The sequence below is a fragment of the Capsella rubella genome, unplaced genomic scaffold, assembly GCF_000375325.1.
Source record: "Capsella rubella cultivar Monte Gargano unplaced genomic scaffold, Caprub1_0 scaffold_7, whole genome shotgun sequence".
Lineage (NCBI taxonomy): Eukaryota > Viridiplantae > Streptophyta > Magnoliopsida > Brassicales > Brassicaceae > Capsella > Capsella rubella.
Window position 1 is genome coordinate 1336078 of NW_006238917.1, and position 20995 is coordinate 1357072.

Consider the following 20995-nt stretch of genomic DNA (forward strand, 5'->3'; position numbering starts at 1 on the left):
ATGAATAAGCTGGTGGTAGAAACAATTTGTTAGCGTCATATTCAATCAAGAATTCAGTTAAAAATAAAATATTTATATGTAGTCAATAATGTACCGACAAAAAAAAAATACGAAAGAAGGAATTAACGGAGGATGTTCTATTTTGCAACACATTGAGTAGTCACAACTCGCAACATGCCTTGTAGACTCTTCCCCATCAAGAATATATTACTTTACACGTTTTTTCTTATTATTAATTTACATCCTTTTGTTATTATTGTTTTTTTAGTAAAATTAATAATATTGTCCAGAATAAAATATTCTTGTATTAATCTTTGTACGGGATCATTCATTGTTTGATCGTTTACTATTTTTTAAAAATATACAATTACATATTTTTGTTTTTGTTACGATCATACGTATATAGCTTCACAAAAAGTTGTTGTCTAACGTACCAACAAGTATGCTCTGTTATTACTTGTAATTGTAAAGATGATAAAATGTTCTTAGTACTAGGTGTTCAGCTCAGCATAGCATCTGCCTGATTCTAGAGGCCATTCATTTTGTCGAATAAATAAAACTTGAAACCCATCATAGGATAAATCTGAATTAATTCGTTTGTACACATGTGTAGTCTTTTTTTTTGTTTGTTAAAAGATTATACGTGTGTAGTCTTTGTCTAACAAAACTCAAAATCCCTGATATATGTGTTTTATCATGATGTTTACACAACTTCACTAATCTATCTTAGTTATAATCAGCAACAAACTTTTTCTGTACGTAACTTAGTATTTTTAACGTGATTGTATTTGTAGCACAACTCTTTTGTCATTCAGTACGTAGCATGCGAACAGTTTATGACATGGTAAGCATGAGACTTTAGTTAGGAAAGTGTTTTTGTCCACGAGCCAACAATTAACCAAACACACTCATGAGTCACACGTAAGTTCTCAGCTTCACTTCCATCGAATATATATGTTTATCATCACTAATAAAGTCAAACACAATTCCTAATTCCTAATTCAATTCGCATCGTAGGTATGTCTTTAATTTTCACACGTTACCAACTTTGTTTGATTCTATTTTTGTTTTTTGGTATTTCCATTTTTAGGATGTTACGTGTAAACTGTGGTGAACCGATCACTCTAATAACCATGGTTTTTAGATTCGTCTGAATGTAATTAAAATTTAGACCCTGTCAAACGAATATATTATTAAGCTTATATCATTCAATATTACAAATTTACAATATATATTGCTAGGCCCTGGTTTGAGTACTATCTATTAATTCTTACATGTAAATGCAAATTTTATTCGTACGTACATAGATTAATAGCTTGTTAATTATGTATTTATATAAAATAATCTTGTATCAACATTTACATATAGAGTAAGATAATCAGACAACTAAAGATCATGGACAAGTTAAACTTACATACAGAATCCAATCACCCAAAAGTATGATTAGAATGAGAATCTCAGTTGTCACGCACGCATACAAGTTGGTTGGGGAACTCACAGTCACACAGCCATGATTGGCCCAAACCCTTGAATAAACGGGCCTGTGCCTGTTGAATAATTACCCTTCATGCACTGTACAGCTTAATTTTGGGGGTGGCCATATCAATTCTAACATCAAACTATTTTGCAAGTATTCGAAAAGTATTGGGATAAATATCATTCAATATATAGTTTGAGTTTAAGAATACGCTTTTTACACAAACGAAACTGGAATGTGAGTTTGATCGTTAAATTCCAAAACACATGTAAATACATCTCTTAGAAAGATCAAACATGTTGGATAATTATATCGTATCGATAAAACTATGCACCGGCAGTACCATCACTCAAAACAGTGTTCTTTTGTTTGGACTAACGCGCGATGCAAACTAGGCATCTCTGTTGTCTAGTTCACAAACAACATTATCATCACCAACAGTTCTTATCAGCTAGATCTTTCAAATTGCAAACTTTGTGCTTTAGCGCGGTAACTTGATTTTGTTATGACAGAACTATATATAGAACCGTGCACTTGTCAACGTAAAGCAAGCACGTGTCCAACAATTAAGCCACGTGGTCACTACAGACCCTACAGTCTCTCTTCTCTCGTTCTTTATATTATACGATTTTTAATAAGCATTGCATTGAATAACAAAAAGTAAACGAGCACAATGACTAGATTTACGGTACTGCCACTCTCTGTTCTTCTCGTTCTCTTGTTCCTCTGCACTCTGTCGTCCGCTAAGTCGGAAGAGTTGGATGAGAACGACGTTGCCGTGCCGTCATGTTGCGGGTTTTCGTCGCCTCTGTTGATCAAGAAAGATCAATGGAAACCAATCTTTACATCGAAGTTCGGACAGATCTCAACCGTTCAAATCGGCGATGGATGCGGTGGAATGGGTCCTTACACAATACATTCCATAACTTTAGAGCCGAACATGCTTTTGCTCCCTCTTCTTCTTCATTCTGACATGGTCTTCTTCGTTGACTCTGGTACTTAAAAAACTACTCCAGTTTCTATGTGTTTTGTTTACGGATCAGTTCTGTCTTATTAGGTTAAACTTAATTGTGGTGATTGTATTGTATAGGAAGTGGGATTCTGAATTGGGTGGAGGAGGAAGCGACGAGTACCGAGATAAGACGAGGGGACGTTTACAGGCTACGTCCCGGTTCTGTTTTCTATTTACAGAGCAAACCGGTGGATGTCTTCCTTGGAATTAAACTTAGGCTTTACGCAATCTTCTCGAACAACGACGAGTGTTTACATGTAAGTTTGATATGATTAACTCCTTTTTTTTCTTTCTATTTCTTGACATTTTACTTGCTTCTCATTGTATCGTCTTCCATGGATGCAGGATCCTTGCTTTGGTGCATATTCAAGTATCACGGATCTCTTGTTTGGTTTTGATGAGAAAATTCTCCAGTCAGCTTTTGGGGTATGCATTTATCTCTGTTTGTATAAGTTTATATATACATGCGTACGAAAGATGGTATTGAGGCAACTTGGGAGCTTGGGAACTTAGGAACTGTGTATTTCTTACTTCTCAAGTTACTCTGGTAGATGATCTTTTGGGTTGTGCTAAGTGATTGATTAAATTCGATGGTTTCAATTAGGTTCCTGAGAAGATTATAGAGTTGATGAGGAACCGGACAAAGCCACCGTTGATTGTGAATGATATACTTAGCTCGCCATGTGTGACCAACGAATGGCAGCTCCAACCACGATTACTCAAATTCTTTGCTGGAACCGTAAATTCGATGGAAAACAAGAAGAAGAAGGAAAAGGTCAAGAAAGCAAAGACATTTAATGTTTTTGAATCCGAACCGGATTTCGAAAGCCCCTATGGTCGTACTATAACGATTAACAGGAAAGATTTGAAAGTTTTAAAAGGCTCAATGGTTGGAGTTTCAATGGTGAATCTAACTCAAGCATCAATGATGGGACCGCACTGGAATCCATGGGCTTGTGAGATTTCAATTGTGTTGAAAGGAGCAGGAATGGTTAGGGTGCTTAGGTCTTCGATTTCAAGCTCATCATCTGATCAGTGTAAGAACGTGAGGTTTAAAGTAGAGGAAGGAGATGTTTTTGCGGTTCCACGGTTACATCCAATGGCTCAAATGTCCTTCAACAATGACTCGTTAGTGTTCATTGGGTTTACAACTTCAGCTAAGAAAAACGAGCCACAGTTCTTAGCTGGGAAGAGCTCTGCTTTGCGGATGCTTGACCGGCAAGTCTTGGCTGCATCGCTTAATGTGAGTAGTGTGACGATAGATGGATTGTTGGAAGCTCAGAAGGAAGCGGTTGTGCTGGAATGTCCTTCTTGTGCGGAAGAAGAGAAAGCGAAGCTTAATGTGGAGATGGAGGAGAAGAAGATAGATGATGAGAGGAAGAGAAGACATGATGAGAGGAAGAAAGAAAAAGAAGAGGCGAAGAAGGAAGAGGAAGAAAGGAGGAGACAAGAAGAAGAAGAAGAGAGGAAGCGTTGGCCACCTCATCAGCCTCAGCAACCACCACAACCATTCCAACCGCAGCCGCAACCATCCCAAGAAGAACCTCAGGAACCAAAGATGGAATGGGGAATGTCAGGTGATGAAGAGGAGATGTAAGCCAAAGAAGTACAAGAGAACGCTGAGAGAAAAGGTTAACAGTCAAAGAGTGTTTTGTTTTTTTGTTAATGGTTATAATTTTGGTTCGGAGTTCGGACATCTCGTTGTTTTTTCCCCTCCCCCTGTTTATTTGTTAATCGTTTTGTATTGTTTTTGTTGTTGCAATGTTGAAGGTTGTATATTAATAGTACTGTGTTCACTAGATGGGGAATGAGAAATAATTAAGATTTCCCGGATATTGTTGATTGACTGATCGTTTACTTCTAGTTATTGATAACTCTTTAGATTAATTACATGATAAGTTTTTTTTCTTTGGTGCTGTTTATTATCCTTGAAGGTGAACTGTATTTGCTATAACTAGCCTAGCTTATCATTTGTTTTACAATTGTACAATGTATTCGTGAACCTCTTACCACGGGTCCAACGTATTAAAGATTTGGATGATAACAGAGAAGCAGTAAACAAGTTTACGTGTATGACTCTGTCTAAGATATTGTGTTTAGTGTAATTTAGGCTACACTCTGGTTCTCCACTGCTCTTTCTTTTTGTTGTTGGGAGTTGGGACTTTCTGCGTGACTTTTAGTTAGTCATGTATTGGGCCTAATCAGATATGTCACACGAATTGGGCCATACTTGGGCTTGAGATATGGACCGGTTTCGTTTTCCATTTTTCTTATCGCAGACAAGATTAAAAATGGAAATAGATAAAAAGTCATTGACAAAAATACCCTCCGTGGCGGTCCCGTCCTGGTTACATAATAATAGAATAATCTGAAATTTGCCCTAATAGTTTTGGTTTTCTGCATCAACCCCTTTATTCGAATCTCGACGGCAGAAACAAGGGCGAAGCTCCTAAGCTAATCTAAACCTTATCCCCGGTGAGAGCGTTCATTCCTGTGAAGCGATGACAGAATTCGAAGATCACGAGGGAAACGGTACGGTTGCTGACGCACTTTACGCCGAGGATAATGGTGGCCGCGGCGACGAAATCGAGGACCAATTAGACTCGAAACCTAAGGTAGTTCCAGCTTCTGTTTGGTGGAGTTTCAAATCTATGTTTCTTATCAAATTGTATTCAATTGGGGATGAGTTTTTGATATAGGATTGAAAAATTGAGATGGTTAGGTTTAAAGGTAAATATTGTTTATCTTGTAGCTCTAATCCACGATTGATCTACGGTTTAATTTATTCATCATGTGTTGGGTTTCTGTTTTGTTTCATTTCATTGATGTTTAAATTGTAATTGACGAGTTTTTTTTTGTGTGTAGAGAGAAACCCGTGACCATGAAAGAGAGACTTCAAGAAGTAGAGATAGAGAAAGAGAGAAGGGACGTGATAAGGACAGAGAAAGGGATTCTGAAGTCTCTGGTCGAAGCAGGGACAGAGATGGAGAGAAAAGTAAGGAGAGAAGTAGGGAAAAAGACAGGGACAGAGATCGTGAGCGTCATCACAGAAGTAGTCGTCACAGGGATCACAGTAGGGACCGTAGTGAAAGGAGAGAACGTGGTAGTAGGGATGATGATGACCACCGCCGAAGCCGTGATCGTGACCATGACAGGTGAAACCAAATCATCTTTTCCAATTTAGATGGAATCTTATTTTGATTTTGTTGAAGGTACTGACTTGGCTTATTTTTGTTTCTTTTTAGGCGTAGAGATGATCGAGGAGGTCGACGCAGTCGTCGATCTCGTTCTCGTTCAAAGGATAGATCTGAGCGAAGATCAAGGTCACGATCTCCGTCGAAAAGGTAGTATTTTTTCTCGTTGGATTACTCTTTTATGAAATAATTGCTTCAATCTAAGAATTTTTCTAACCTCAATATATATTATGGCAGTAAGCGAGTCAGTGGATTCGATATGGCACCTCCAGCCTCTGCAATGTTAGCTGCTGGTGCTGCTGTTACAGGTATCCGTTATATCTCTTTAGTTTAGCACCTTCTCATTAGCATAATGTAGAGTTCATACCTAATGCACGTAGTAGGTAAAGGTTTGATACAAATTTTACGTGGGACACAACTCTAAAACTGAGAGATTTTGGTGGTTTGGTGTTCTTTGTGTTTCTTGTTTGGTTTTCTGTTTTGGTAAGGCAAACTGGGTGTGGGCTGGTTAGCTCTTATATACAAGGACGAATTGCTTCAATGGTTATATGGGTATTGCTCATCCTCAGTCCCTATCACTGGTTATGTTAGTCTAGCAAATATTTTCACCATACGAGACTGAAACCTCTTGATATGGCCATATTACCAATGCATTTTCAGGGACGATGAACTAGGTTTTCCATATGTAATTTTCTCATGTATTAACCTATTTTCCTTTTTCAGGCCAAGTTCCTCCCGCACCACCAACTCTTCCTGGAGCTGGGATGTTTCCCAACATGTTTCCGTTGCCGGCTGGACAGGTCTGTGATCTTTACCCTTTATTTATTGTCCTTATTTAAGTCTTAATTAAACTAAATCTTCTATGTCCTGCAGCCTTTTGGGGGACTCCCTATGATGCCAATTCAGGCTATGACACAGCAGGTTAGCTTTTCTTTTTCATGTATGCAAATGCTATGTGTTTCTCTGTTTCTAATCTTGTCTCCCTATTTAATTTATGTACCTTCAGGCAACTAGGCATGCTCGCAGAGTCTATGTCGGTGGGCTTTCCCCTACTGCAAATGAACAGGTTAATATCCATTTTTTTTTTTTCATTTTTTCTCTCTGAATTATGTTCCAGCAACTGATACTAACAGTGATTTATGATCCTGTATTGCAGTCTGTGGCTACGTTTTTTAGTCAAGTTATGGCTGCTGTTGGTGGAAACACTGCTGGTCCAGGTATGTAATCCTGGCCCGATGCTAGTAGAGAGTCCTTTGTTGATGCTTGTATTAATCATTTTTCTTTTCTTTTTTTTTTTCTTTTTCGCAGGTGATGCAGTTGTTAATGTCTACATAAACCATGAGAAGAAGTTTGCTTTTGTTGAAATGCGATCTGTTGAAGAGGCAAGTAACGCTATGTCTTTGGACGGGATTATATTTGAGGTACGTTTAATGTCTGGTTGAGTTTTAGTACTAGCATTAATTTGGCTTATAGGTCATCATCAGCTTTTCCTTCTTTTTAAAACCAACAAGACAGAAATCAGAAATTTTATATGAAATTATCTTTCTCTCAGGGAGCTCCAGTGAAGGTGAGGCGACCTAGTGACTATAACCCATCTCTAGCTGCAACTCTCGGTCCAAGCCAGCCCAGTCCCAATCTAAACTTAGCTGCTGTTGGTCTGACTCCAGGTGCTTCTGGTGGGCTTGAGGGACCAGATCGTATTTTTGTTGGTGGACTTCCATATTACTTCACCGAATCACAAGTCAGGGAGTTGTTGGAGTCCTTTGGAGCCCTTAAGGGCTTTGATCTTGTAAAAGATCGAGAAACAGGGAACTCTAAAGGATATGCCTTCTGCGTGTACCAAGATCTTTCCGTTACAGATATCGCGTGCGCTGCCCTAAATGGTATCAAGATGGGAGATAAGACTCTTACAGTGAGACGTGCTAACCAGGGAACAATGCAGCCAAAGCCTGAACAAGAGAGTGTCTTATTGCATGCACAGCAGCAAATTGCGTTTCAGGTAAACTTTATCTGCTCAAGACTGTTGAATGTTGGATGTTGAATGTATAAAATTAAAAGACGGATTCTTTTTTCTTTTGCAGAGGATTATGTTACAGCCGGGTGTAATGGCAACAACTGTAGTATGTCTGACTCAAGTTGTAGCTGAGGATGAGCTTAGAGATGACGAGGAGTATGAAGATATCATGGAAGACATGAGACAAGAAGGCGGAAAGTTTGGTAAGGGACCTCTTAATTGCGTAATATGGTCTATTTTAAAATATAAGATTAAAAGCATATTGATTTGTCTCTCTGTTTTCTTGGTTGTACTGTTTTACAGCCTTTTGCTATAAAGAATCAGCCCTAACATACACAGACAGGAGACTGCATAAACCTCCTAATTTATTTTTCATCAAAGACCACTTTTTCTTAAAAGAAAAAAACTAACTTGTTTTTGTCTCTGTTTTGTTTTCATGTATTCGAAATGTGTGTTGTTTAACTCTTAAAATGCAGGTGCTTTGACCAATGTTGTGATTCCGCGTCCAAGCCCCAATGGCGAGCCAGTGCCAGGCCTTGGCAAGGTTTGTACCAAAGACTTATCTCTTTCTCTACTTATTGCATATTTCATTTAGTCAGTATCTGACAGTCGGTTGTATTTGCTGTGCAGGTGTTTCTGAAGTATCTTGATACAGATGGCTCGTCCAAGGCAAGAATCGGGATGAATGGTAGGAAATTTGGAGGAAACGAAGTCGTTGCAGTGTTTTACCCTGAAGACAAGTTTGAACAGGGTGATTATGGTGCCTGATGCCTTCTTTTTGTTTGCTTTCTATTACTTAAGTTTTCTAAGTACTTTGTTTCAGTTGAAGACCCTTTTGCACGCGTGTAAGACTAAGAGATGATCAATACATTGTGTGCTTGTTATAACACTTTTATCACCAAACCAATCGTTTTGATCTCTTTCTTAAATTCTCATCTCAAATAATCAACGAGCCAGACAGAGTAAAGTCATGAATCTGTCGTAAATGTGATGTGTTTATATTTACTCTAAGCAACACAAAAAGTTGGGTAAATTTTTTATTAATGTAGAGATTTAATAGCTGCTGATAGAAGTAAAAAATGAAAAAAGAAAGAGAAGCCAATCTTGTAAAACCCAAAATCTCTGTTAAGCCAACTAAACCCTAAAGGCGTCTCCTTTTTCGCCACCACTCATTTCTGCAAAATGGCTTCATCTCGTATCTCTCTCCGCCTTGTTCGCCGTTTTACCACAGCCGCCGCAGATGGTACGACCACTGTCGAAGCTACTGCACCGTCTTCAGGCAAAATCACTGTCTCCAAAGCCAAGTCCACTCTCCGGAAAGAACACGATCCAGACAAAGCCCTTAAGATCTACGCCAATGTCTCCGATCACTCTGCTTCACCTGTTTCATCTCGCTACGCTCAAGAGCTCACTGTTCGCCGCCTCGCCAAATGTAGCCGTTTCTCAGACATCGAGACCCTAATTGAATCCAGCAAAAAGGATCCCAAAATCAAAGAAGAACCTTTCTACTCGACGCTTATCAGATCTTATGGCCGAGCCTCTATGTTTGGTCACGCCATGAGAACCTTCGAGCAGATGGATCAATATGGCACACCCAGATCAGCTGTTTCGTTCAACGCCTTGCTCAACGCTTGTCTCCATTCTAAGAAGTTTGATAAAGTCCCCCAGCTGTTCGACGAAATTCCTCAAAGGTACAGTAAGGTCACTCCTGACAAAATCTCTTACGGTATATTGATTAAGTCATACTGTGACTCAGGTTCGCCTGAAAAAGCTATTGAGATTATGAGGCAGATGCAAGGTAAAGGCATGGAAGTAACTACCATTGCTTTCACCACCATTTTGAGTTCTTTGTATAAGAAAGGTGAGCTCGAGATAGCTGAAAACTTGTGGAACGAGATGGTGAAGAAAGGTTGTGAATTGGATAGTGCAGCTTATAATGTTCGTCTTATGAGTGCTCAAAAGGAAAGCCCTGAAAGAGTTAAGGAGTTGATCGAAGAAATGAGCACTCTGGGATTAAAACCTGATACGATTAGCTATAACTATCTTATGACTGCGTATTGCGAGAAAGGAATGTTGGATGAAGCTAAGAAAGTGTATGAAGGGCTTGAAGGAAACAGCTGTGCTCCCAACGCAGCTACTTTTAGGACATTGATATTTCATCTGTGTTACAGCAGATTGTACGAGCAAGGCTATGCGATCTTCAAGAAGAGTGTGTATATGAACAAGATTCCTGATTTCAATACTTTGAAGCACTTGGCTGCGGGATTGGTGGCGAACAAAAAGATAGATGACGCGAAAGGGTTGATTAGAACGGTGAAGAAGAAATTCCCTCCGAGCTTCATGAATGCGTGGAAGAAACTCGAGGAGGAACTGGGGCTGGATTCAAAAACGGATGCTTCTGCAAAAGAAGCTGCTGCTTAATAGCTCAATAGCATTGTGATTGAAGATTTGATTATGTTGCTTGAGCTATTTAAGACTTGTTGAAATTTATGATCTAGTATGCAGGTCTATTTATAAGCTGTCCCTGCATTTTTGCTTTCCTCATAAATTAGCTTGTAAAAGCTTGAAGTTTTTGTTGTTGGTGGTCAACAATATCCAGCTTCATAGAGTTCACTTGTATGTTCTACACACTTGCGCTTTATGATGATTTCAAGTTTCTCGTTCATTTTATGTTTTACATATTTTTGAAAAGGTCCAAGTTAGACTGTTCGAACTCAGTTTATGACATGGCTTCCCCTAGTTTTGATTTTCCCAAGTGACAAATATATGGATTCATAGGATTCTGATAATTGAGAGTGTTCTGAGTTCAATATCTTTAAGCACATTTGCAAATCCTAGAGTGTTGTGTAAGATAAACCATTATTCATTACAAATTTACAGTAGATGACTCCTGAATATTATATTTTATAAACGGTGGAACGTTTTCGTTGAAAGTATGTTTTCTTCATATACTAATAAGTCCAATATTAACTTTTGACGAAAAGAGTCCAATAGCACCACTCACCCGGAAACAGAACAGTACAAAGTTGGTGAACAAAATCTCTGTAGTGTTTATAAAGTGAGCTTTTGAAAATAAAAAACGTGTAATCAACTTTGATGTGTGTTAAAAGTTTAACTTTTAACAAAATTTGAAAAAATTTAACAACGTTAAATCAGGAACGTGAAAATCAACTGTAATGTCGTTTCAACAGTTGCTCCACGATTACTGTTTATTTTTATTTTTTTGACTTGAGGCGTCTGAAAGCTATATAAGCAATACAAATTTAATTCGTCCCCTTTCTCAAGTCACTATCTAAATCATGTTCATATCTCAAGAGCAAAAACCAAAAGAGAAGGGCAAAGACGACCGAACACCAAGTGAAACTAATTTTTGGTTTTGTTTTTCAATAGTCAAACCGTTTTATCCTAATCTAGTACACACCAAGTTTGTCGATGAACAATCCTGCATGAATCCCAACTTCTTTGGTTGTTTTGGAAAAACAAAACAAAAAGTATTTACAATCGCTCGAAATCGAAGCTCATCTCGTGGTTTATATTATTATTATTTTTATTTTTATTTTTTTTGAGTTTGTTCATTTTTTTAAATATTATTATTTAATGAATACTTCATCGGCTATGTGTGTTGTATGTGTGTGATAACACATTCTTTACATGACGTTTGTACCACACGAGGTTACGGCTGCGCAGATATGGTGTATACTGTTTAGTCCAACATTTGATAAATTATTAAAAGTAAGTATCGAGACTTTTCTTTATATTTCTTTTTATAATTAAGACAAAGTATTGTTTTCAAGATATCGAATCCAAATTAATTATTGAAGATATTTTCTCTTCAGTTGGTCCCCATTTTGGTTTTGAATTTTAGCTCATTTTTAGGGTTTTCTTTAGAGGTATGTAGTTTTCTACCGCATCATGATGTAAGTTGTAGTTGTAGGGTTGTATTTTCTTGAGGATATCGAAATTGCGTTTAATATTTGGTTGTCTTACGTATTAAAGTATGAATCCTAATTTAAGTATTTTGGTTATTGGCTGATTTCAAAAACAAAAAAAAAGAGAAAAAATGTATTTGGCTTTTCACATGATTCAAAGTCTAAAATCTTTAGGATTTAAGATTTAATTAAATTCCATTTAATGGGATAGCCACTTGACTTCTGGTAACAAATCATCTAAAAGTTCAAACTTTGAAAAATAAACATTTAAATGGACCCATGACGTTTTACACTCTTCATAGTTGACCCTGATGAGTCAAGCCAAAATATGTGTTTGGGTATCACACAGTGACATAATTTTTTTGAAAACATTCACGAGTATAAATAAAAACAAGAACATTTAAAAATCTTCACGAGGATCAAAACAAAAAAAAACAGATATTAAAAATAGTTCTTATCCAGTAATAATACAACGGATTCTTGTCGGTGTCTCTAGCCCTATCTTTTAATCTTATAGCTGGTCAAATTAATCCCCCCCCCCCCCCCCCAAAAAACAAAAAAGTCAACTTTGTTACGCATACGTTCTTATCCAAAATCCAAACTTAACTAAAACGACTAACGCCAAGTCAGGCATTTACACATCAGAGTTACCAAGTTAAGACTCTGGTCAAGCCGTTATTAAATAATTTACACAAGTAGCTGTATGGTCTGTAATTGGAATCTTTGATTTAGGTCATTTTATCACAAAACATGTCTCTTCTATAAATATATATAAAGAAGATGTGGATGACTTTTGTCCACCGGATTCATTTAACTAAATCCTCTCTTAACAAAGGCTTGTGGCTTTCACGAGTACTCTCTACCTAGCTCTCTGTGCTGTCTTCTGTTTTTCTTTTTTTCTTTTTCTTTTCTCTATATATTCGAATCTTCTTCTTCGGTAGTACTCAGAGATTAAGACCAAACTCTTAACTAACTTTCAGATAAAAAGCTTATAACTGTTAGAGACATTTCTATAGTTTTACGTCTGTATACCCTATAGTTTTTTCTGATTATATTTTTCTGGTAACGTGGTGGTGAATTAATTAATAATCATGGCCGATCAAATCACCGGCGAGAAGCCTGTCGGAGTTAACAGATTCGCTCTTCAATGTTCTATTGTCGCCTCCATCGTCTCCATCATCTTCGGTTACGGTTAGTATTTAGTTATATTAAATATTTTTAAATAACTTTTTTTTTTTTTGGTTCAAGATCATTGGGATAGTTTTTTTTTTTTTTTTTTTTGAGGATAAGAACTGATAAGGTATGTTTCGTTTGGTATGTAGATACTGGTGTTATGAGTGGAGCTATGGTGTTTATAGAAGAAGATTTGAAGACAAACGATGTTCAAATCGAAGTCCTCACCGGGATTCTCAACCTTTGTGCCCTCTTCGGATCACTCCTCGCCGGAAGGACGTCGGATATTATCGGACGGCGTTACACCATCGTCTTGGCCTCAATACTATTCATGTTGGGCTCAATATTGATGGGCTGGGGTCCTAATTATCCAGTTCTCCTCTCCGGTAGATGCACCGCCGGACTCGGAGTTGGTTTTGCTCTGATGGTTGCTCCGGTTTACTCAGCCGAAATCGCAACAGCTTCGCATAGAGGACTCTTAGCTTCTCTTCCTCATCTCTGTATCAGTATAGGAATCTTAATCGGTTATCTCGTGAATTACTTCTTCTCCAAGTTACCTATGCATATCGGTTGGAGACTCATGCTCGGTATAGCCGCGGTTCCGTCCCTAGTGCTAGCGTTCGGGATCTTGAAGATGCCTGAATCCCCACGTTGGTTGATTATGCAAGGCCGTCTCAAGGAAGGCAAGGAGATATTGGAATTGGTATCGAATTCACCCGAAGAAGCAGAGCTCCGCTTTCAAGACATCAAAACTGCTGCGGGAATCGACCCTAAATGCCAAGACGATGTTGTTAAGATGGAGAACAAGAAGACTCATGGTGAAGGAGTGTGGAAAGAACTTATTTTAAGACCAACTCCTGCAGTGAGACGAGTCCTTTTAACCGCTCTTGGGATCCATTTCTTCCAGCACGCCACCGGAATCGAAGCCGTGCTTTTATACGGTCCGAAGATCTTCAAGAGAGCAGGAATCACTACTAAAGACAAGCTTTTCCTTGTTACAATCGGTGTCGGAATCATGAAAACGACGTTTATTTTCACAGCCACTTTCTTGTTAGACAAGGTAGGTCGGAGGAAGCTTTTGTTGACCAGCGTTGGAGGTATGGTCATAGCGCTGACAATGTTAGGATTTGGACTTACAATGGCTCAGAATTCTGGTGGGAAATTAGCGTGGGCTTTGGTTCTGAGCATTGTCTCTGCTTACGGTTTCGTTGCAGTTTTCTCTATTGGGCTCGGCCCAATTACTTGGGTCTACAGTTCTGAGGTTTTCCCGTTGAAACTTCGGGCCCAAGGAGCGAGTCTCGGTGTTGCCGTGAACAGAGTCATGAACGCCACCGTGTCGATGTCGTTTTTGTCGTTGACTAAAGCGATAACCACCGGCGGAGCATTCTTTATGTTCGCCGGAGTTGCCGCAGTGGCTTGGAATTTCTTCTTTTTCCTCTTGCCGGAGACCAAAGGCAAATCACTAGAAGAAATCGAAGCGCTTTTTCAAAGAGATGGTGATAAAGTACGCGGCGAAAACAGCGCAGCTTAACATGTTCATGATATGTATCTTTTAAATGAAACGACTGCGTGTTTGCGGTTTAATTCTCATTACACGACGCCGTTCTAGATGTACTTTTGTGTGGCTTTTATCAAATTATATAAACCAACGGTCACGATCGACGCAAACCTTTAGTACACTTTGTTTACCAATTTAAGATCTACGGCTAATACATCGTCAATTACTTATCAGACAATGGCCCATTAATAATGGCCCAGTAAGTGAAGAGAGTGAACTGTGTTTTTCTTTTATAAAGTTCTCCCAGATTTAACAAATTCGAACCGACACTTTTGCAATTACACTGAATCTACCGAAATCGATTCATGAGAGCTTAGAATTGGTGTAATCGTCACTCACTACGCTAGATTTTTTATAGTGTAATTCATATTTGAGATCGAGATGAAGGACGACGATGCATTGCCGACGACGACGGCTACCACGGCGACGGGAACAACGATGGCGAATTCGAAGAAGGACAGCTCTGACTCGATCTTGTTTGGAAGAGGTCGATACAAGTTCTGGGCGTTTGCTGCGATTTTGCTTTTGGCATTTTGGTCGATGTTTACTGGCACCGTCACTCTTCGGTTATCCACCGGGAATCTAAACCGGTTCTCTGAAGATCTAGGGATTCCGATCTATGATAACCTCGACGTTCTGGTTTGTTCACCCATTCTCTTTCAAACTCTCGAGTTTTTGGTTGATTTGGTTTGTAGATTGTAATTTTAACGAAGGCTGATTTTGAGGTATTGGAATTTGTGGTGTTTTTTTTAGGAAATGGAGGAGAGGGAGAAAGTGGTGAAGCATATGTGGGATGTGTATACGAATAGTCGTCGAATCAAGTTGCCTAGATTTTGGCAAGAGGCTTTTGTAGCTGCTTATGAAGAACTCACTAGTGATGTGCCTGGGGTTAGAGAAGCTGCTATTGGTGAAATCGCCAAGATGTCGGTGCAGTCTATTACAATTGATCCACCTCCTTCCAGATCAATGGTGACGATTCTTGATTTAAAATTTCACTGGATTGTTTAGTTTTCTTTGATGGGTGTGGGATTTGTGAGTTAGAATCAGTAGATACAGTTTGAATATATGGTAGATCTTGCCTCTTGTTGTGGTACCTTTGCTGGTTCTCTTTTTCTATTAGTGGGCTGGAGTAGATGGTAATGTTCAATCTCGAATCTGGAGTTTCGATCGTGATTTGTGAGTGTACTTAGTTTGTTAAGTTTTGTGGTCAAGTTCTTGTGTTTCTGCTGATCAGCTATTGATCATTTGGTGTTACTCTTTAAGTTATAATGGTCCAAGGTCTATTTTTGCTGGAAGATTGGGTATGAAGAGTGTTAAGATTATAGGTTGTTACATTTTAGAGATACTGGTCTGTAGATTATGTCTTCTTACAAAATATGTTATGAGATTTTAGAATGCTATAGCTTTCGGTTTTGTTTCTGGCATTTATTGCCAAACCCCTTTTGTATAAGTTAGTTGGGGAAGTTTGGTAGAGCTTCCACCACACCAAGTTAGATTCTTGATAGACATCAGAATTTATATATTTAATATCTTCTCTTGGATTGTTCAAAGACAGGGTTAACACGAGTTTTCTGTTTGGTTTGTTCTCAGAGCGCAAGGGATTTGGGAAGAAACTTGAAGAGAATTCTACACAAGCCAGCAACAAAGTAGCTGATAGTGGTATTGGTAACACGCGTTTACATATAAACCTCAGATCATATCTACTTTTGCTGAAGCCAAAAGATGAACTACCAAATAGATGGTTCAATTTGGAATATTAAATTTCTTGTTTTCGAGATCAATTTTCCTTCTATCGATTGATAATTACGTAGAGTTACATTTATATATATAAATATAAGAACCAATGGATCCTTGTGATACATTTCATCATGAATCTGTGTGTCTAGTGCCAAGCTCTCACCATTGCCAACGTTTCGCCACATTTGTGTCCGGTCCTTACAGAAATAAATTTTTGGTAGCTCATTCCAATTTCAAGATCTCCAATTTTCCATTGAGCAAATAATATAACTTTTTAATATAATTGAAAGTCATAAAATGATGAAAAATATCTTTTATTCTGAGAAGAACAAATTATCGCGGTTATTTTTTCTCTCGCCTTATCACACGTCGGAGAGCAAAAAGAAAAGGAAATATTCAAAATAGAGGGAAAAAAATGAAGTGTCCATACTGTTCATCGGCGCAAGGACGGTGTGCCACCACAAGCTCCGGTAGATCGATAACGGAGTGCTCATCTTGCGGTCGCGTTGTAGAAGAACGGCAGACGCAAAACCAACACCTCTTTCATCTCCGAGCCCAAGACACTCCTCTCTGCCTAGTCACTTCTGATCTTCAAACGGCGGCGCAACCGTCTCCAGAAGACGAGGAAGATCCGTTTGAACCTACTGGATTCATCACCGCCTTCTCTACTTGGTCACTCGAGCCTAACCCGATATTCGCTCGCTCTTCCCTCTCTTTCTCTGGTCATCTCTCTGAACTCGAACGAACCCTAGAACTTGCTTCCTCCACATCGAATTCTACAAATTCGAATTCTTCAACGGTTGTGGTGGATAATCTTAGGGCTTATATGCAGATTATCGATGTGGCGTCGATTTTAGGGTTGGATTGTGATATCTCTGAGCATGCTTTCCAGTTGTTTAGGGATTGTTGCTCAGCTACTTGCTTGCGGAACAGAAGCGTTGAAGCTTTAGCCACTGCTTGCCTTGTTCAAGCTATTAGGGAAGCTCAGGAGCCTAGAACTCTTCAGGTACCTAGAAAACCTTATTTCATTACTAGTTTTATTTGAAGATTCAGCTACTAAGCCTTCATTTTCTTGAAACTGCATTGTAAATTTCTTACATCAGATCAGAAAGTTTTGTTTGTTATTGTATCTACATTAGGGAATTATGATTTAAATGTATGTTGAGCAAGCCTTTGAACAGCTGCCATAAAATGCTGTCGAACTTTTTGAATTCAAGAACTAGAACCTCTGAAGCTTGTGTGTTTGCAGGAAGGAGTCAAGCTTCCATGTTGGTGTATTGTCTTTATAATAAGTAACTGTTGTTATCAATATTCCTACTTGTTTGATTATATTTGTGAACTATCCCCCCTCGTCAATTAGCTGTTAGATGCATATTGAGCAGCACTTTTCAGTTCAGTTTCCGGACTAAATTTCTGATTCATGTATTTCTCTTGCTTTTTCACAATAGGAAATCTCCATTGCAGCCAATGTACAGCAGAAAGAAATTGGGAAGTACATCAAGATTTTGGGAGAAGCTCTACAACTAAGTCAACCCATCAATAGCAACTCTATATCAGTTCATATGCCAAGATTCTGTACCCTCCTTCAACTAAATAAATCCGCTCAGGTGTGCCACTGACCTTGTACTTCTTTTTGAAAGGCTTAAAATGCAACGTGAATGGTGTATCAATAATGCCTGGAATTTTTCCCTCTTTCAGTGAGACTTACATATATCTTCACAAGGCAGAATCCCAAATACACCACTCTGATTCCTATTCTAATCCAACGTATTTTTAATCTTCCTAGGAACTAGCAACACATATTGGCGAAGTTGTGATCAACAAATGCTTCTGCACCCGTAGAAACCCGATCAGCATTTCTGCAGCTGCTATCTATCTGGCATGTCAGCTTGAAGACAAACGAAAGACGCAAGCAGAGATTTGTAAAATAACTGGACTAACTGAGGTAACCCTACGTAAAGTGTACAAGGAACTACTAGAAAATTGGGATGACCTGCTCCCATCTAATTACACACCAGCCGTCCCACCAGAGAAAGCCTTTCCCACAACCACAATATCCACAACCCGCTCAACAACTCCTAGAGCTGTGGATCCACCGGAATCAAGCTTCATGGACAGAGACAAGCCATCAGTCAAACCAATTGACACTTGTGATCATACCTACCAACAACTTAAAGGAAAAGAAGATAAGCAGCCAAAATTCAGACAGCCTTGGCTGTTTGGAACCGCCAGTGTCATGAACCCAGGAGAGATGATAAGCGAAGCAGGCAAACCTAATGCTATGGACTATGAAAAGCAACAACCTGATAAGCAGCAGCTAGGCGATAAGGACACATTGCCTGTATATTTAAGGCAACATAACCAATTCCCTTCAAATCCATCTCCATCTACAGGTATCAACACAATCAATTGGTCATTCCGACCTTCTGGTGTGCCGGGATCTTCCATAAACTTGCCTGTTGTTCATCCGCCAAAGCTGCCCCCAGGCTATGCTGAGATTAGAGGCAGTGCATCTCAAACAGGAAACAAAAACGTTAGTAATCCTCATGGAGACTTGTGCTAGAAAAACTATTAATGCACATACTCTTGTATTGTCTAGTCTTGTATGCATCTTGGCTTGTATACAAAATATTTCCAGACTATGTGATTGATTGGATTTACAGAGCAGCTGCGCTTTTTTTATGTTGGGCTTTGTAATAAATAGCTCATTTACCATGGTGGCCCATTATTATATTTTCTCTCCCAAATCTTAATTAAAGTGAAAGAATCTAGAAGGTAGGCCAATATTTGCTCTTTAAATTAAAAATAAAAATAAAAGAAAGACCAAAAATAAATAAGGGAGAGTCGTGAAGGAACTTGCTACGAAGATACCATTTGTCCAATGAGAAAATGTGCTTAGGTACGACGCAATGAATCGGTAAAACACCCAACAACGCATATTAGCTGTCCACTTCCCAAAACGCCTTTTTCTTTGTAATTTCTTTTTTTCTTTTTTTTTTCTTTGGTGTAAAACAACCGCCTCACATTAAAAACGCCCTAAAACACGTAATCTCTCCAATAAGATCAGTCTTAGACCGTTCATCTTATGTCTAACCAATCAATCTCGTCCGTCCATTAGTCCTCACCATCTATATATATAATAACACGTCTACCTGTTAGGTTCTCTCATACCCGCTTTATTCATTCAACTTTTCTTCATCGTATTCTCTAGATCTCTCTACGACGCCGTCGTATCGGAGGCTACTCGATGTAGATCGTCACATATCTGTTTCCGATCTACAGATCGGCGTCTTTTATGAAGAGATCGAGTTTCTTTGGCTGTTTCATCGGCAGAAGACGGATCGTACAGCTCAAGATCCCCGAAGATCGGTTGAAGAACTGGTAATTATGGCTTCTCGTAGCTCGATCTGATAATTGTTTCGTTTAATTCGATTGATCTAGATGTAATTCTTATTTGTTCATCTAATTTCGGAATCCAGATCTGATCCTATCCTTGGATCATGAAATCGGCCTCGAGGTTTCTCAGATCTATGGTATGCGGCGCTGATCTGTCGATGAGGTGATGAATCCGAGCTTTGGAGAGGAGAGATTGAAGAAGAGAGAAGAAGCTGATGTGTTGATTTGATGTGAGTTATGATGATGGATGTATGAGATGTTTTGAGGGACGATACAGCCTTTTGGGGATAGTTTTGAAAAAAGGCTTGAGTTCCTGAGTAAAAACATCTTTGTCATCCGACCTTTGCCATGACAGGTGCGCTTGCATGGCAGGTCACAAATCCTTAATAAAAAAATATAGTTTCGTGTTGGTTGAGGGGAGTTCGCACGGGGGATTTTTTTTTGCCCGGGTTCTCCCCTCTCTTTTTGTGTGTCTTGCTTCTCACTCTTGCGCACTCTCGATTCCACAAATATTTCTCAGTTCCACAGAAAATTTCTCAAAACGATCCGGATCAGTGGATCTGGAGACAAGCTGGCCATCTAAATCCAAACAACAAAGGTACTTTTAATTTCAAAATTTCAATTATCTTTAATTGCTTTGTTTCAGTCATATAACAATCCTGCATCATTCAACAAATCTGACTCCCCCAGTAATCTTACATCCCCGAACTGTTTTTCAATTTTGTTTCATACCACATATGTTGACTGATTTAATCATTATTATGCGGAGAATTGCTGGGAATTATAATTGTTGTAGCTGTGATATAACTCCTCTCTCTCTCTCCAGTTTTGATACTTTCAGAAACGCAATTTATTTTATATGCAATATATTTTTGCTTGTTATTGATTTGTCTTTTGTAAAGAGCGATGTTTAAGAGTTTGTATCCATTTTTGTGATCATCCATACAGAAGTATTATTATTAAATTTCATTCAATAAAACATGTTAATGTATTTAGAAATTTCTACTTGGATTTATCCTGGGACATGAACTTGGGAGCTATGGTCTAGCAGCTGGAGAAGCAATACATACCGAGGTATCTAAAACAAGTAGTCTGTACAATGAAAATGTGTATGAAGGCGCTTTGATACCATATTGATACAACAGCTCTTATGTTTTATATTATTGTTGACAATCTAAATTCTTGAAATTTTATTAGTTTAAACTATTGTTGTATCATGTTCTTTGATTTCTTTTGCACTATATTATGAATATATTTTGAAGGCAAGTTTCTTTTTCTATAAATGTTTTTAATGTGATACTGTTTCAAATGATACTTGAAAGGTATTTTAAAGTCTGATTTTTATCTGATTGGTTTTTGTTTAGGCTGTCATCTAATTGTGTATAGGGTTTGCTTTCATGAAGCTTCAAGATGGAGAGAAGATAGATTGGATGGGTTATTTCTAAATAAAAGGATTGACAAAATTCTTAGCGTAGCCCATTGGCTTTAACCAGTCGCTCATGGTT

At 38.5% G+C, this 20995-nt stretch overlaps 5 protein-coding genes and 1 long non-coding RNA gene across 11 annotated transcripts; all 6 read left to right on the forward strand.

Annotated features, from left to right (window-relative positions):
• Positions 1-2131: 2131 nt before the first annotated feature.
• LOC17878044 (vicilin-like seed storage protein At4g36700) lies at positions 2132-4324 on the forward strand. Its single transcript, XM_006286147.2, has 4 exons — positions 2132-2472; positions 2568-2746; positions 2835-2915; positions 3094-4324. Exons 1-4 carry the CDS (start codon positions 2151-2153, stop codon positions 4084-4086), a joined length of 1575 nt encoding a protein of 524 aa, XP_006286209.1. The 5' UTR covers positions 2132-2150; the 3' UTR covers positions 4087-4324.
• A 554-nt stretch (positions 4325-4878) lies between these two features.
• LOC17878831 (splicing factor U2af large subunit A) lies at positions 4879-8617 on the forward strand. Of its 3 annotated transcripts, XM_023779577.1 has the most exons (13): positions 4879-5104; positions 5355-5644; positions 5735-5833; positions 5921-5991; positions 6407-6483; positions 6557-6604; positions 6690-6749; positions 6840-6900; positions 6992-7104; positions 7236-7682; positions 7765-7900; positions 8174-8241; positions 8328-8617. In XM_023779577.1, the coding sequence occupies exons 1-13, from the start codon at positions 4991-4993 to the stop codon at positions 8463-8465; spliced, it is 1722 nt and encodes a 573-aa protein (XP_023635345.1). In that variant the 5' UTR covers positions 4879-4990; the 3' UTR covers positions 8466-8617. The 3 variants fall into 3 exon arrangements, with proteins under 3 accessions (XP_023635345.1, XP_023635346.1, XP_023635347.1); XM_023779578.1 differs by lacking the exon at positions 8328-8617 and having other exon boundaries at positions 8001-8194; XM_023779579.1 differs by lacking the exons at positions 4879-5104; positions 5355-5644; positions 5735-5833; positions 5921-5991 and adding an exon at positions 6166-6235.
• A 161-nt stretch (positions 8618-8778) lies between these two features.
• Positions 8779-10362, forward strand: LOC17879133 (pentatricopeptide repeat-containing protein At4g36680, mitochondrial). The gene has a single exon (XM_006282553.2). The coding sequence runs from the start codon at positions 8880-8882 to the stop codon at positions 10116-10118; it is 1239 nt and encodes a 412-aa protein (XP_006282615.2). The 5' UTR covers positions 8779-8879; the 3' UTR covers positions 10119-10362.
• Positions 10363-12436: 2074 nt separating this feature from the next.
• Positions 12437-14496, forward strand: LOC17879284 (probable polyol transporter 6). The gene is made up of 2 exons (XM_006285212.2): positions 12437-12817; positions 12949-14496. Exons 1-2 carry the CDS (start codon positions 12718-12720, stop codon positions 14328-14330), a joined length of 1482 nt encoding a protein of 493 aa, XP_006285274.1. The 5' UTR covers positions 12437-12717; the 3' UTR covers positions 14331-14496.
• A 95-nt stretch (positions 14497-14591) lies between these two features.
• LOC17880599 (plant-specific TFIIB-related protein 1) lies at positions 14592-18825 on the forward strand. 4 transcript variants are annotated; one of them, XM_023778181.1, is made up of 4 exons: positions 14592-14996; positions 15111-15326; positions 17573-17701; positions 17881-18776. In XM_023778181.1, the coding sequence occupies exons 1-4, from the start codon at positions 14739-14741 to the stop codon at positions 18655-18657; spliced, it is 1380 nt and encodes a 459-aa protein (XP_023633949.1). In that variant the 5' UTR covers positions 14592-14738; the 3' UTR covers positions 18658-18776. The 4 variants fall into 4 exon arrangements, with proteins under 4 accessions (XP_023633949.1, XP_006282502.1, XP_023633948.1 ...); XM_023778180.1 differs by lacking the exons at positions 14592-14996; positions 15111-15326 and adding an exon at positions 16450-17100 and having other exon boundaries at positions 17543-17701; positions 17881-18039; positions 18125-18429; XM_006282440.2 differs by lacking the exons at positions 17573-17701; positions 17881-18776 and adding an exon at positions 15948-16230 and having other exon boundaries at positions 14611-14996.
• A 425-nt stretch (positions 18826-19250) lies between these two features.
• Positions 19251-20696, forward strand: LOC17879486. Its single transcript, XR_002832830.1, has 2 exons — positions 19251-19475; positions 19574-20696. It is a non-coding gene; the product is annotated as an uncharacterized LOC17879486 (long non-coding RNA).
• Positions 20697-20995: the final 299 nt, after the last annotated feature.